The sequence below is a fragment of the Mastigoproctus giganteus genome, chromosome 8 (assembly GCF_048544385.1).
Source record: "Mastigoproctus giganteus isolate SK-2022 chromosome 8, ASM4854438v1, whole genome shotgun sequence".
Lineage (NCBI taxonomy): Eukaryota > Metazoa > Arthropoda > Arachnida > Uropygi > Thelyphonidae > Mastigoproctus > Mastigoproctus giganteus.
Window position 1 is genome coordinate 20,009,330 of NC_143582.1, and position 17,819 is coordinate 20,027,148.

The 17,819-nt window shown below is 34.4% G+C and overlaps 1 protein-coding gene across 2 annotated transcripts in view; it reads right to left on the reverse strand.

The window, feature by feature from the left end:
- Kap-alpha1 (karyopherin alpha1) overlaps nucleotides 1-17,819 on the reverse strand; it is a 188,621-nt gene that overhangs the window by 37,068 nt on the left and 133,734 nt on the right. For both annotated transcript variants that reach the window (XM_090379147.1, XM_090379146.1), the window contains exons 8-10: nucleotides 14,871-14,970; nucleotides 8,788-8,951; nucleotides 1,214-1,418 (exon numbers count right to left, since the gene is read on the reverse strand). In XM_090379147.1, coding sequence (XP_090235273.1) covers nucleotides 1,214-1,418; nucleotides 8,788-8,951; nucleotides 14,871-14,970 — 469 coding nt within the window. The remainder of the gene's footprint in view (nucleotides 1-1,213; nucleotides 1,419-8,787; nucleotides 8,952-14,870; nucleotides 14,971-17,819) is intronic.

Below are 17,819 nucleotides of genomic sequence, written 5' to 3' on the forward strand. Positions count from 1 at the left end.
CCGCCTTCGCCTGCCTAACCTCCTTTGTGACCTGATTACAGACTAGCTTATATCTGCCACAGGCTTCTGAGTCGCTTAATAATTTATATGCATTCCATGCATTTTTCTTCTCTGTCACAAGTCTCATTAGTTCATTTGATAACCATTTAGGTCTAAACCTTGAACAATATTTCCTAATAGGTATGAAACTTAGTAGCATCCACGATTAATTCCTTGAATGCTTCCCACTTAGAATTTGTATCCTTTAATGCTACACGAGCTAAAAATGCAGACATTTTTGTGGGTTCTAGGCCCATGCACGACAACTGGAATTACAAAGGATAGCAATTTTCTTATCTTTGGTCCACTGTCTTTTCCACAAATGCTGCAAACTTTAAGAAAAGCTCATGATTTGTCTTGAGTTCCATGTAATATGCTTTTTTCTTTACCTCTTCACAAATTTTAAAATATTTTGCCTTTATGTCTTGTCTTTATTATAAATTTTTTTTATTTTCAACAAATATAACAGCAAATATCTGGAATAATTACTTAACTCTCGTTGCCACAGTCACAAATAAAGAAAGCCAAAAAGAAAAAAAAAAAGTCACTGTGTGTGCAAAAAACAAGTATGTCAATCACTTATATACACTGTAGTGTGTTTTTTGGAGTCCTGGAATTATCTGATTGAAGGGTATTACCAATGACAGAGATTCTCAACCAATGCCATCCTTCCATATGTACCAAAGATGATAGAACACTCTTGAGTAACAATTGAAGAGTTACAAAGAGTTTAAAGAACAATTGCTATTCTTGAGTAACAATTGTTCTTTAAATATTGAAAACCACTTTAACTAGTTGTTTTCAACATTTAAAGCACAATGAAATGCAATTTGATTTCAACGACAGTAACTTGCCTATGTAAAATAACAGCGTCATATGAAAAATCTGTAAATGGTGACAAAAATTAGATACCATTTTTGGAATCAGAATGCAGGAATTGCTATATGGCAGATAAAATATTTAAGAAAATAAAACAATTGCTGGCTTGTGTCAGCTATAGAATAAATTCTCATTTAATCTTTTGGATATTGGAAATCTATTTAAATTCATAATGCTCATGTTCACAGACGCTTTGCTTCCTTATATTACTTTGCGAACACTAATACTAAATAAAAGATTATCTACAATAAATTATATTTAAAAAACATCCACTTCATATGATAAAAAAACAAACCTGAATTTGTTGCCTGTTGCCTGCTGTAATATTGGAAATTGTCCAACATGCTTCCTTTCTGATAGTTTCCTTCTGTGATGAAAGAAGATGCAATAAGCATGGAAGAGCATTGCAGTTGAGTATAACCTGAGTCTGGACATCATCACCAGTGACAATATTCCCAACTGCCCTTAGGGCAGCAGATACAACACTCTGGTTTGAGTGCCTATTATCATATAAGGAGAATATATTAAAATAATGTCTTAAAGATAATGAAGACTTATCTGTTAGAAATAAATCCAAAAGTTTAATTGCTCTAATGTTCCATTCATCATAAAATTACTACTGCCAATGTAAATCTATTATGTAGCATCTGTGTAATTTTGTGTTCTAATATAAAGTATTCAAAAAAATAATTATTACACTTCGAAAATTAATGTTATTTAAAGCTACTTACCTTATTAGTTTGTGGGTTTCATCATAGATAACAATGCAGTTTTTTCCAAGCTAATAAACCTTCACTTGAGCAATCTTTATTGCTCAGAGCACATCAAGAAGCAAGAAGGTTATGTTATGTTATTTGGTTTTTAGGAGCATTAGCAACTAAGGCCATATTGCTCTGGGATATGCGGTGGTCATTCCCTGACCTTTCCGCATCCTCCGTATTTGGTGGTGACGGGCTCGAACCCCGGTCTAATCAAGAAGCGTGTGCTACACACTGCTGCTCCTTCCCACCTGGCTACGGAGGTGCCGATAAATGATACACATTTCTGGGATGAGTGTTTCCTTAGCAAAAGTAATTTCTTTAAAAATTTATTCATGGGTATTACCCTTAAGGGTAGTCAAGTGACTATGCATTATTCTACCTGACAAGGAACACTTCAGTTCAAAACTGTTGCATGATTAAAGACTGATCTTGTAAATTCTGCAGTGATAATGCTTACAGGAGACAGACATTATAGGATGTGCATTCCCTAATTCAACTCTACTAGCTGATATCAGCTAAAGTGATTATTTTACCAACATAAGTTTTAGCAATAACATCAACCTAGATCTGCTAATTCCACTTCTTTGCTGTTTGATCTTCTAATTCTGATGATACCAATCTAGAAGGATGTTCTAATAACATATTTAGCACTGTGTTTCCTGGTTATTGGACTAACACAGCATGGACTTCATCAACTCAGGCAATATTTCAACTAGTAAGAGTTTTGACTGCTTTTTCCATAGTGATACAGATTTTAGCTAGTAATTTATATCCAATTTGGTCAGCTTAGTTCTTATACTGACAGACAGCCCATTCTCATTTATTCAATAGCTATATAGCTCTTTCCCTACTAACAGGTCACATCTAGGTGCCATTTTCAAAAATGAGTCTGATTTCAGAACCACTGCTGTTTCATTCCACTTCTAAAATGCATTGAAGCCTGGACCCAAAGCTTGCAGCTTGTATCCTCCTGCTGGAATAACTTATGAAAAAGAGATTCTTAAAGCCTGGAACACTGAACAGATCATCTATCTTATCTTTTGTGATTTTACAGCTGCATCTGATGCCTAACAAACTCAACATCTGCTCCAGCTTTTCAAGGGTGACTATAAGATTCATGGAATATTCTGCAAATTCCTTAAATTCTTGTCAGTAGCACAGTATTAGCCATATAGTGCAAGGAAGCCACAAGCATTTGTTGCACCAGCCAAAAAAAAATATATATATAATAAATAAATAAAAAAATATATATAAATTGTGCTTCCCTCCTCACACAGGTTTGTTTGTTTGTTATTTGGTTTTTTAGGAGCATTAGCAACTAAGGCCCTATTGCTCCGGGAACATGCGGTGGTCATTCCCCAACCTTTCCGCATTCTCCTCACAAAGGTAACTATCCAGTTGACCTCTGAATTTATACAAACTGTCAGCCTCAACTACCTGTGAGGGTAACTTGTTCCAACAATCAACGACTCGCTGGCTAAAAGAAAACTTCCTACAATCTAATCTAAACCTCAACCCCTGTAATTTGAATTTATAGCCTTTAGTTTTGGACTTGTTTATAACAGTGAGAATTCCACCTTCATTCATTTTACTAACCTCTTTCAGAGCCTTATAAACCTCAAATAGGTTCTCCCTCTAAGGTGCCTGGTTGCCAAGCTCTGTAGCCCACATAATTTGCCCTTTTACTGATCTAACATATGAGTTGCCCATCTTTGGACCCATTAAGGAAGCTCATGTCTTTTTCAGATACTTGGATACAGTATTCCAAATGCTGCCTTACAATTGCCACATACAGTGGGATTATGACCTCTCTATCTCTACGGAATATTGTTTGCTAAATCATCAACTGGACACCACGGGCCCAGAGAGCTTCATATCTGCTCGTGCCATAAATCTCGGATCCCTTTATTCCTGTGCTGTTTTTAATTCAACCACACCAATTGTCTAAGTTATTTTAGGGTTGTCGCTATTCCTCAAGTGCAAAACTTTGCATTTTGCTGCATTAAAACATAGCTGCCACTTTTCTGATCACTCTTGAAATCTGTTCAAGTCACCCCAAAAGGGTGCTGCTTGGCATTAATCATTAATGAAAACCAGAAACAACAGTGATCCAAGAACTGATGCACTCCACAGCAACCAATGAGAGTCACTAGATAAGCTAAATGGAATATCAAAAGTAGAAACCATTTTAGTGCTACTCTTCACAGAAGCCTACAATGGTATAAACTGGTCTGCAATCAAAGGGGGCTAAGTGCTAAGATAGATTATATCTTTTTGGCTAAAAATGGGAAGAAAAGTAGCACAGAAGTTTTTGCTTATGTTAACACTAGGAGGAAAGGGATAAATTACATCAGTCCACTGGATATGAATATGAGAGGTATAACTATTGATGTTACTGTTTGAGTTGCTGACAAGCTAAACATTTTTCACAGAATCATTAGCTCCCACTCAGAATCAGGCATACTCTTGGTATGCCTGATTATGATTGGGAGCTAAATGATTGTGAAAACAAAGAAAAGTTGTTGAAGCTAAAAGTAAATAAGGCACCTGAAGCTAAAGGAATCTGTGCAATTATATTAAAAGCAGCTGAAAAAGAAGCAAGCAAATCTTTAACCATATATATGAGAGCATCCTTGGATTCATGGGGGGGGGGGGGGTCTTGGTAGAAATCTATGGTCCATACAAAACTAGAGATGCACAAATTTTTCTCATATTCACAAAACAGAACCAAGGAAAAAATGAGTAATTATTAAGCCTGTAAGCTTTACTCCTGTTTCGGGGAAAATAATATGATTTAAAGAAGTAATACAGGATCACAGTTATACAGCAATCACAACTATGGATAAAGAGAAGGACACAGTGGTTATTAATGGTCAATGTTCTTCCTGTACAAATGTTACTAGTGGAGTACTTCAGGGTTTCTGTGAGAACCGCTTACTGTTTTCGATATTTATTAATGATAAAGGTACATCAAGTTCAATGTCTAAATTTTCTGATAATATAAAGTTGGGTAGAGTGATAATAGTTATAGATGAGCTCAAAAGTAATTAAGGTTTAATGTTGAAAAATACAAGGCACTGCATTTGAGCAGCAGTAATCTGGGATTTACATGCCAAATGGGTGATACCACACTCAAGTTTATGGAGAATGAAAAAGATCCAGGAATACCTGTACAGCCCAAAATGAAGTTATCTGAGAAGTGTAGGAGGCTGCTAAGACAGCTCATGGGGTTCTGTCAATGATAAACAGGAATTTTGCAGCAGGGACAAAGATAATTGTCCTGTTGTAATGAGGCAATGATAAGGCTACATCTTGAGTGTTGCATACAAGTTTGCAAATCTCATTTTAGGAAGGACGTAGACATGTTGGAATGGGCGAAGAGAAAAGCAAACAGGATTAGTCATGGAAAGTCTAAAAACTAGGCACCTACAAGTCATCCTTAAACAATCATATCTCCTTGTAGGAGATCTGACTGTTTAAGACTTTAAATGAATAGAGTAAGTTAAATGCTAATAGAATTCTTATCCTTTTGTGGACAACACACAAGTGACAAATTTAAATTGGAAAAGGATGGGTATAAGAGAGATGTGTAAAATTTTGCTTTTAGTAAGAGAATAAATTTAAAGACTGGAGAAATTATTAGACAAGATTGGCAAATAAAGTGGGTAGCAGGGTTCCCCACCCCCTTTTTCATTCTCCATAAACTTGAGTGTGGTATCACCCATTTGGCATGTAAATCCCAGATTACTGCTGCTCAAATGCAGTGCCTTGTATTTTTCAACATTAAACCTTAATTACTTTTGAGCTCATCTATAACTATTATCACTTTACCCAACTTTATATTATCAGAAAATTTAGACATTGAACTTGATGATTTAGACATTGATTGATACTGAATAAGCATGCTTCCTTGTATCATTTTGCCACTACTAATACTATCTTTAATCACCAGATGTAATGTATTAAGGTAGCAACAAGTGAAAAAAAATTACAAAACTTAACCTGTCTCTATAGTAATACCAAGAATGTTGTAATTAAAATGAGTGAACTCTAATTCCTGGTCAGACCAACTAACACAGATATTGTAAGAATAACTGAAACATGGGCCACCCTGTGATGAGGAATGATGAACTTCATTAGGGTAAGATGATAGTGGTCGTGTATTAGAGCCCAAATAATTCTGAGCAGTACAATAGAAATTTCTTCATGAAACTTCAGTTGGCAAGCAACAGTAAGTGCATCATGAGCTTTAATTTCCCTTTAGTTTGGAAATCATGAAAAGTTCACATAGCGAGAGCAGTTTCTTGAATCAACTAGGTGCTACTATTTATTTTAACACATCACAGAAAGCACAAGGGGATCAAATATTCCTGACCTAACCGCCACCAAGGATACAAGAATATCAAAAATGACAGTTCAAGAAGCAATAGTGTGGAGTGATCATAATGGCATAAAATGAGTACTATCCAAGGAAATGTCTTTAAAAAAAAAATCTACATCTGATTAAATGTAGTTAATGCTTAACATTGCATTGTGTGTGTTTTTAATTTTAACTCTTTATATCCATTTTGTTTTGAAAAGTATTTTCAACAAATTTTCTTTTACATTTCATCTTAAGTGTCCTAATACTATCTAAATTAATGTGTCATAAGCATTTCAATAAATTTGTTTTTATTAACTACAACTTGAAAATATTTACATATAATCATATTTTATAATTCAGACAACTCATCAATTTGGACCACCCCTTCCCCTCTTCAGTCTGAAAATTAGTTAGCATTAGTAGTGCCATATGATGCAAGAAAGCAAGCTTATACAGCATAAGCCAAAAAAAAAAAAAACACCCTTCCTATTTCACCTATTCATTCATTCCAAAAGTTTGTCCAGTTCTTCCTTGCATCTATTTAAGCTATTAACTTTATGACAGATGGAAGTTTGTTCCAGCAATCAACCATTTGCTGGCTAAAGACAAATTTCTGCACATCTATTCTGAAACTGCCCTTCCTCAATTTGAATTTGTGTCCCCTCATGTGTGTGGGCTGAGCAAGAGGAAGAATCCCATCAGCACTGAGCTTGCACAATCCATTCAAAACCTTTAACAACCCAATTAGATCATCTTGCAAGTGACTAGTCTCCAGATGCTGCAATTTGCAGAACTGAAGCTTTTCTTGATAAGAGCACCTACTTTTGTTCTCCCTCACCAATCGCATTGCTCTTCTCTGCACTCATTCCAGCATCTCTATATCCTTCCAAAAATGAGGCCTTTCAGACCTGTATGCAGTACTCAAGATGTGGCTTGATCTTATACAAGCACTTCCATATCCCAGATATCAAAATTCCTGTATATCACTGACGAAACCCCATGAGCTGTCCTGGCAGTCTGACTGCACTGCTCAGAGAACTTCATTTCTGACTGCACAATTACCCCCAGATCTTTTTCATTTTCCACTACCCTGAGTGTAGTACCACATAGTTGGTACGTATGCTGCTTTTGATTTCTTCAATCACAATCATGCATCATTTGCTACATTAAAAGAACCTGTAATTTCCAAGAAAAATATATTTAATTAACTCAGAAATGTGATCAACCTTACAGACCTGCAGAAAAAGTGCCAGTGTTGGAAGAAAAGGACTTAGTGAATTATTATTATTATTTTTTTTTTTTGTGAAGCATATTACTATTTTATTACCTTTCTTTTAAACCTCCATGTGAGACATTTAATGGTTCGATGTTTTGTGTGAGAACAAAATTTTAGTATTAGTTATTTAACTAAAGTAAACACCATTAAAGTTTTAATATAAGAAATAGATCTATTCTTGTTAAAGTAACAGTAGTTCATGTGGAAGTACAACCCCATATGCAGAAAAATGCAGGTATAAAAAAATGCTAAATTTTAATTTCGAGAAAGATAAAGAGAGAGTTAATATTTTTGTTAGAAAATAGTGTGGATTATTTTCTTATTTGGACAGAGAGGAACATTACTGATAAAAACGATAGTTTATATGCCAGGGTTATCTGGAAACCACTAACCGCTTTAATCTTTAAGACTCAAATTTTAAATTGATTTTCAGCCATATTTCTTATTATTTCAAACAAATTTAAATAAATGGCACAGCTGACTGCATTGAACCCTGTATTTTCAAAGCATTCACATGAAGACATTGCCTCACTTGTACTAATCTACCATTAATGTTTAATTTCAGATATTTGGTTGAGATTATATGTTAACTACAATTTGTTGATGCAAACCCTTTTGATTTGGTAATCTACGTTTCTAGAATTTAGAGATAGGCTAGTGCACATGACCCCACTATCACTGAAGTTTGAGAGTAGACTGCTAGCATGTATTTCAGACTACAACCCCAATCATCTAATTGTGCTCAAATCTATGAATGTTCTTCAAATATCAGTAAATCTGAATAGCTGCAAGTTTTCTGCATTCAGGACTCCAAAACACACTGCTACTTCATGTGCACACCCATGTCATTCATTTCATGGATTACTATAGCCAGTCAACTGGTATGCAGTGCTGAACCTGTAGAATATTAACATTTAAATTTTCACCTGACACCATTACATTTTGTGAGCAATGTCATATGTGTGGGAGAAAAATTGAGCCATTAGTTTCAGAGCAACCCTCATAATAAGTACGCATGCCAGAATTGTAGTGACATATGCACAGGTGACTCTCACAGGAGAACAGATGAATGCAAGACAGAAAATATACTATTAAGAAAGCTGAAATTCATAAATCATTAGTTGCTGTTTCCATACCATGATCTGGTCATAATGTTAATCCTGTGAATGCATAAATCATTGCATTCACTGTAAATTTCTATTACAGAAATTAATCTGAATCATTCCTCAATTACACTATTAATTTACAGTTAACAGTGACTAAAGATTTACTATACCCCTGTCATTGAAACTTATTACCAAACACAAGCACATTTGGTAATGACCATAGAAGAGACTGGTATTCCAATAGTTATAGATCACTTTAGTTTAAAAAATCCTATAATTTGAAAATAAAGCCATCAAAATTTGCTGTTTAAATAAAAAAAATTATAAGCAATAAATATAAGTTACACACAAATCACTACTTACATCAACAGCTCTACTAAACGACGACATACTCCTGCATCAATAACTGCTTGTATTTTTTCATTAGGCCCATCTGATAAGTAAGACATTGCCCAGCAGGCATCAGCCAAAACGTCAGCATCATTGTGAAAAAGAAGACGTGCTAAAACTGGCAGACACGGAGAAACCTATCCAGAAACAAGGAAAAGAAACAATTTATTTAGAAATATTATTCTCTATTACCATAACTACCATATTCATTTACAACAATACGAAGTACACCTGAGGGAAAGAGTTACAAACATGTTGAGTGGAATTCCCAGTCAGTATGCTTAAACAGATTGAATGAAACTGTAATAGCTGATCATCAAACCTCATGATCAAATCATATTCCTTCATACTGTCATGCAAGCTTTGGGTTAAGCTAAATTTTAAGCAATCAAAGAGAAGAATGTATGTATCTACATTAGCCAGACAATGCAAAATATACAGATAAAGTGTCTTGGTCATTTTGTATAATATGTGCAAGATCGGTTTAATTAGTGTCTGTTAAGTGTCCTGAATGCTGCAAACCTCAGATGAAAATCTATAGTTACTCATCTCATCTTTAGCCTCCCTTTGTGTTTTGGTGAGACACTTGCACTTCTCCAATCTAAGGGATTACCTCTAACAATGAACTCATAATTAACTATAAAGATTGGATACATTCCATCAAAGCCCTTTTCACTATGACAGGGTAAACACCATCGGTACCCAAGGCCTTAACTACATTTGAATTAAGTAGATTTTCTGTTAAGACTCTTCTGCAATATCAATCTCAAATATAGTGAGTCCTTGCTGTTTGCGACCCCCCATTAGTCATTTCATTATCATTAATTTGTTGCCACTTGTCAATCATGCGCACACCATGGTCAGTGATAGCACGCATACGTCATATTGCTATTAAATCAGTTGTGCTTTGCATATTTAATGAGAATTTCTCAAAATTTCTTATAAATTTCATTGCTACTCTAATGTTGTTTTTTAATTATTTAAATACTTAAGGTAATTTAAAAGTGCCAAAAAAATATTTTCAGATGTTTTAATATACTTCTATCATTAATGAAATTAACACAAATGATTTATGTTAAAAAGCTCACCAGAGTAAGTCAGAACATGCAAAATGCTTTCAAATGATAAATCAAGCTATGAAAATCATCTCTGAAAACAATCCTAATGTGTAATTATAGAAGTGATGTTGCAAGGAAGATTGAAGATGCAATTTCCCGTTGCAAAGAGAAAGAAAAGCAAATTAAAAAACACAGAAAATGAGTTTTAAGAAAAAATGAGGCCTCCATATCTGAGTCCTTGCAGAAATAAACTGGTAACTTAAGAATTACAGTAAGTGGGAAAAAGAGCAAGGTGTATATGGAGTGAGGAGTGGGTCAAGCCAACAATGTTTTTTTTTTAGTAATATTTTTATAGTTTATTAAAGATGATAAATGTGATCTTAAAGAACATTGTGCTTTTTGCCCACATAAATAAAAAAAAAAAAAAATTGTCATCCTACTGTTCCTCACAGTCTAGGAATGCATAACCATGATGAACATGAAGACAGTATCTATTCTACAGTGCTCAGGTTTATTAGAACAATATCCCCCCAACACACTAAAAGGAACTTTCAACTGTGAAGATTGACACAAAATGCATTTGTTCCCCATTACAATGCAATTAACTTAGTGATTCTTTGCTATAGTGTTCATTATATTTTGATATCCTCCCCATAGTTTCATTCTGTTCCCCTGAAATAGTACTATTCATTCCAAACCACCATGGGTGGAGTTACTCATTAGTAGGTGTTTGGGTGCCCAAGAGGGCCTGTACAAAAAAAATTTTTTTTAATGCTCTTCAATCTGATTTTTCAATGAATTATGCACTGTAATTCACAGTGCATTTCTTCAAAGGCACGTTATTTGATTTCGCTATTAAAAATTGATCTTTAAATGATACTATAATTAACAAGAAAATGGCTGAATTGCTAGGCAAATTAAAAATGCTGCAAAGTATTTCCAATTTATGGCAAGGCAAAACATCTCTTTATTGTACCAAAAGTTATTTTTCCCATGAGTAATTTAGCGTGAATTTTGCATGTTAATCAAAAGATTGCTGCATAATAGTCTCTCAAAGAAGATGAGCTTCATAGCAATACTGCTGGTATTTTTATGAAGTTGACTGTATTCAAAGGGAGCTTACAAATCAAGACTGTATAACAGAATTATGATTTACAGATCTGAATATCTTAGGTCAGTAATATTTGATCAATCTTCTGAAGCACGTGCTCAAAGTAGAGCCTATGGGCTCGACCCAGTAAGATAACCTTGATAAGCTTTTATCTTGCACATGAAAGAATTCTGAAAATTATTACTAGTCAAATTACAATTCCAAAAGAAATATATGGAAGCATGACATCAGTCATGCTTCAAGGCTGTTCGGATATAAGCATACACCCCAATTGTTTTGAGAAATAATAATGTCAAATACGTTGAGATGATTTGAGAAGTTTAAATAGTAAGTTTTTTTCTTTCATTGACATTCATAATTAAATGTATATTTTAAAAATAATCCTAATAAGAGCAAATGCAGCAGTTTAGTTATTTTTTGAGGAAGACACCATGCAACTTCATTAACTCTTGCAAAGCAAACACAGCACATTGCTAACCCAACCCATTCCTTACCCAGCCTGTGGCATCTCAAGAAATCCACAATGTGGCCCTCTAACATAAAAGATTGTGCCCCACTGTTCTAAGGTATGTGCTTCTTCTAAATATATGTGGAAATATAAAAGCTTTTATACTTCCCCACGAGTATTATTTCATGTTACTGTGATAAAAGCTGTTTCATTAACTTCATATCAAACAGCTAATGAGGCTAACAAACTTTCTCTTCACCCCTACTATTATTATATTTATTACTTTAGATTAAAATAAACTGATATTGCTCATAAAAAGTCTAATGATTCTTCTTTGTGCAAAATACAATATATTTATTTATTCTTTGATAATTTTATACATACATCGAGACTTGGCATATAGTATTTTTTTGCAAAAACAGCACACAACATTCACACCGATTTCTACTGTAACCCTCGTAAAAAAACAATTTGCAATGGAAAACTCTTTTTCACAATAGTGAGCTGCATCAGTGTTGCACTACCAAGTAAACTGCACTTGGTAAATAACTGGATAATTTAATGCACTCTTCTGAGGTACTATCATTATTTTACATAAACTGAATGGGTGCAACAGTTTATAATCTCAATCTTGAAAGCCTGAAATGAAATCTTTAGTCACAGGAATTCAAACCACTTGAAATGAAGGTACTGCATATGAGAAATCAGTGCCATTACAGAAGAAACTTTTGCTTTTCTGGTACACTTTAGGGAATGTAAGCCTTGTATCCTGCTTTGCTAACACTTATTTATACTTTTCTTAGATTAAAAAAAAGTAAGAGATTACCTCAATCTTTTTCGTGAACTGCTTCCAGTCAATTTTCTCCCAAATGTGACGAATAAAATAAGATTAAAAAAAAAAGATGAAAAAAAAAAAAAAAAAAAAAAAAAAAATGAATTAATGGATTCCCTCACTCATAGAGATATGACCAAATCCAATGCACAATGGAATCGAAAGCCGAGAGCCCAAGACATTGGGTGTCAGAATAAATAGTTAAAGCTGCTTCCGATAATAAATAATTAAAATCACTATTAAAATCACAATTAAAAAGATTAATAAAAAGACTTAAAATTAAAAGGATTAAAAGTTACAATTTGGATGAATACTCAAATTAAACAAAAGTGTTCACAGGATGGGAATATCGCGAAGTGTTTGTGTGTCTTGCTCGGTACAGGTAAATGATCTTGTGTACAAGATTTCATACAGTCAGTATGATGTGATTCATTGTACAAGGGTTCCACGTGCTGCACGTTAGATTTATGTGTCAAGCAACATGCTTCTTCCGTCGACACGTCGTGCGCAAATGTGTTGGAGTTGGCCTTTCATGCGGTCAATGATGGTCACATTCTTATTCAATGAAGCGGTAATTTTAAATATATAACACAATTACATAAAATTATTGATCGCTGAAACACTTGAAATGAAACTACACGAAAATTCTATCAATGTGCAATGGCCTTATCTAATTTTGGATTTCTGGTACTTTTTTGCACATGCGCTTGGATATAAATAATCTCTATTTCAGAGTCAAATACACACACAAACACTTCGCAATATTCCCATCCTGTAAACACTGTGATCAACCGAAAAGCGCGGTCTGCTTAAACACTTCGTGATATTCCCATACTGTGAACACTTTCGTTTAATTTGAGTATTCATCCAAATTGTAACTTTATCCTTTTAATTTTAATAGTGGTTTTAATCTTTTTAATCGTGATTTTAATTATTTATTATTGGAAGCAGTTTTAAGACATTGTGTCAGAACTGTTTATTCTGACACAATGTCTTCTTGCACTCGTGGTCTTGCTGCGGTGGTTTGATGTGTTTCGGGGTCAGGTTGGGGCTCTCGGCTTTCGATTCCGTTGCGCACTGGATTTGGTCGTATCTCTATGAGTGAGGGAATTCATTAATTTGTTTTTTTCATCTTATTTTATTCGTCACATTTGTAAGAGAATTGACTGGAAGCATTCCACAAAATAGATTGAGGTAATCTCTTACTTTTTTAATATAGTAAAAAATCGTGGAAGTCATTGAGCCCTGTAGCTCTGAATTTTTTACCAATACTTTTCTTAAGTATGAAGCCCTTCACCCCCCCCCACCTCCACCCACCAGCTGTTATCTTATGCTAAATCAAAAGTTCATCAGACATGATGGGGGAAAAAAAAAAAATTGTTTAGATTTATAGAATTTATTGTCATAAAATTATTCACCCAATTGTTCTTCAAGTGGACACCCAATTGTTCTTCAAGTGGATGAAACAATTCAAGTTAATTTCATCTGATGACAGTTCCTTCAATACTGAATGCTAAAGTTCATCTATAACTATGCTCTATTTTAGATGCTCTGCATCACTTAGCCTCCCTCTGGCTATCTTCTTTTCTGCAGCTGTTTCACCTTCAATAGTTCATTTAAAAGTGCATTAGATATTGCTAGGTCTAAATGATACAGAAGTAATACTGTATATAGAAATAATGAAATGTACTGATCTATAAATTAATGCAATGAAAAATGCCCAACTGTAAGATTACTTTTCATGTCTTTAATTCACTTTAGTAATAGTGCCCTGGACCTTTATTTAGTGCAATCTGTTTGTACATGTATTTTCTGTACATACAATTATTTCAAACATTTAAAACATCATGGAAAATGTCTCCCAAGTAAATAAAAGCAAATGTGCAACCTATGGGTTGTCCACTTCATTAAGGGTCACCCAAGTTTAAAAAATGGTGTCACAAATTCCAAACTATCCTAGGCCCCAATTAGTTCAGATTATCGACGCTCTACTAGTATTACCCAATATATTTTATACCTGCCCATGAGAGGACAATAACAGTGAAACAGGGCAGAGAGGTGTGGCACCTTACTACTGACAATAATGCTTCTCAGTAGGGAAGTACCGTTTATTTGAAATAGTGCAACACAGAGGTAACACAAAGAGAATATGACTTTCAAAGTGTTGTCCTCTTAGTATATTAAAAATTAAGTTCTCTTTATTATTAATACATTTATACAAGGTGGTAACAAATAAGATGGGTCTGGCTGTTACCTTAAAAAAAAAAAAAAAAAAATTAACACTTAATCTCTTACAATTGTTATGAGTTAAAAAGATTAAGTAAGCCTATCACAAGTCACTCAATTTGAAAAGGAAAACAATTTTACTAATGGTAACAGCCAGACCTATTTTATTTGAGATACCTTCTACTTTTCCTATGCACCAATCTTTAAGTTATATTTTATAATTGCATTTTAAATTAAAAATACAAGATGGAAAAGTTAAATTTTATCAAAAATATCCTAAAATATATAGTTTTAGCCAATTTTAAGTTAAAAAAACAAGACAGAGAGAGAGCTAACTTTATTATTAATTCTACATTACTAAACATGTCAAATTTTTCTTACCTCTTCAAATTTGGGAGGCGGATTTTTCCCCCTACATAAATTAGAAAGAGCCCACACTGCATTTCTCGTCATTGATATTCTTGTGGATTTGCTTAGTAATCTGTTCAACAAAGTGTTACATTTAGAATTTAACAATGTTATAAAAAAAATGATAGTGGAAATTACATTTAAAAATACATTTAAAAAAAATATTTCTTTTCAAGTAAAATAATTTAAAACCATGATAATTCAACATTTATTTTGTTTGCCATAAGCTCTAGAGCCATGAGAGAAAAACTTCATTATCCCCCTTCTCCAAGGTTAACCTTTTGGGTGTGGCCTTCCTCTATTCTGCCCACAGTAATTGGAAGGATTCTGTGTAGAATGTATATACATTCTACTGAGAATTCCTTGTGTGTGTGTGTGTGTGTGTGTGTGTGTGGTGGGATACCGTCAAAGTCACATTTTGTCTAGGGTTGGGTATATTCTGAATGTGCACACACATTCAGGAATATACCCATATGAATATTCATATGTCTAAAAATTTAATCAATTCATACAGGATACCTCTCCCAGGCCTTTTCTTTGTCTATCCAATACATCTCGAATGATCAAATTAATGGAAAAAAACTTATCTGCAAAGTAACCTAACCATCACTAAAACTAACTCATATCACAAATATAGTCTTAGTTCCAATCTCAATGATAATCATTTCTATACACAATGTGCCATGCCCCACTTAATTCCACCATCAGAATCTTGATTACTGAATAATCAAACCACCATCAGAATCTTGATTACTGAATAACCAAACCACCATCACTTATCTCATTTGTTCCTATTCACTTGTTCTAGTATTCTTTCCACTTTAAAGGCAGTATTTGTGCATATGTCCAATCTGATATTCCCCAACAGAGACTTCCTAGCCACTGCTTATTGGAGGCTTGAAGGAGTGAAACCCATGTTTAGTCCCTAGAACAAAGTTCTGGCAACCCCCCCCCCATATCTTTCATCATGCAATATGATTGATGTCTTTTGAGGTTATGATGGGCATCATAGCAAGACACAATCCTCCTTAGATTTAGAGGGTCCAGCTCTAAAAAGGTGATTGCAGACCAACCCGGTAGATAGACCACTAGACTAAACCTATTGGTAACTCTCTCTAGCAGGCATACAGATGAGCTAGTGTATAATCTCACTAGCTCTAATCAATCTGCCAGCTAGTGACTGTAGGGAGCATTGCTGAGGCCATGTTATGTCAAGGAAATGGGTATATTTTTGCTGTGTGTACGTCATATCAAAAATTGTCATTACTTCATACAGCATTCCTCCCAACTTTAACTTAATACTGAATACATCGTGAATAGTCAAACTAATAGAACAAACTTATTGGGAAAAAGATCTAAACCTCCCAAACACTTCCTTGTTCATTTCACAAATATGTGTAGTCTCTGTTCCAATCTTGATGGTCCATTTCCACTTACAGTCTGCCAAACCCCACATACTTTTTCTGACAGAATCTCAATTATTGGGTGATTCAACAACTGCTCACTTAAATTGTCCTAATTATTCACTGTACAATTCCTTTCACTTCAAAAGGTGGTACTTGTGCATATATCCTTTCTGATATTCCCTGTCAGAAAATTAGTAATCTGGAATCTCCTCTTTACAATCTTCTCTGGCTTAAAATCTTACTACCCCATTTTGTCAAGTTCATCTGTTGCCTCTATCATTCTCCCAACTTCACTAATCACTGGGAACTCTTTGAAACTTTACTTTCTCCAGTCCAACTTTCCTAACAGCAAGATAATTTTCCTTGGTGATTTGTGTTCAAAATTCCAGCTGGCTTGAAATTTCTAGTCACTAGTAATTGTAAAAGTCTCGCCATCTTGAGATGGTGAAGCTTTTATAATTACTAATAACCTTGCATAGATTGTTCATTTATCTTCAGAATACTAGACAACATTCTTGATCTTTTTCTCATTAACAATCCTAAGTAGATGGATGAGACGAGTGGTCCTCTGAGCACCTCAGATCACAATTTAGTAATGGTCTCTTCTCCAATGCCCCCCCTATGTCCACTCTCAGCCTTGCATTGTTAAGGCATTACAAGAATGCAAAATGGGACGACCTGCAAGATTTCTATCCTTCTTTTACTAAGTCGGATTACAATTTTAAATCTGACATCAATGTTGGCTCAGATTGAGTGAGTGAAATTATTCTTAAAGGGGTAAAATCCCCCTATAAGAATAAAAATTTGTCCTTTATCTAATCCTTAGTTTTCCAATAAATGTGCTAAAACTATTCAAGATAAAAATGTTGCATATCACAATTATGCTTGCATCCAAATCTTGCAACAATTGTAAAGCAGTTATTAATCAGTCCAAAATAGAGTTTCAACTGGCTAAGAATAGAAAACTTTTTTCATGTCCAAATGTTAGTTGAACATTCTGGTCTCTTGGCAAAGCTAATGGCCACAACTTTGCGCATTGGTACCCCCACCCCATTAAAGCCTGATGGTTCTACTGCTATCTCAGCTAAAGATAAAACTGACCTGCTTGCATTCTACTTTTCTTCTAACTCATGTATTGATGATCTTGGTAAACCACCTTGTGTGGTCTTCCATCAAACAGATAGAAAAATTTTCAACTGTCTTGATGCCAAGAAGCCTTGGAAGAAGCCTTGACGGCATTTCTCCACTTGTTCTCAAAACCTCAACTTGAAGGTGTTTTTCCTTCAGGTTGGAAATTTGCTCATATTCAGCCAGTTCCTACAAAAAGGTGACAAATCTCTCCTATCAAATTATTGTCCCATTAAATAATTCTACTCTTTCTTAAGCAATGGAGAAAACCATTAACTGCCAACTCCTAAACTATCTAGAAACCATCTATTTGATCAATGGATGCCAATATGGATATGGAACTAAGTGTTATAGGTTCTAATACCTTTCATGTTTGGGGGTTTTCATT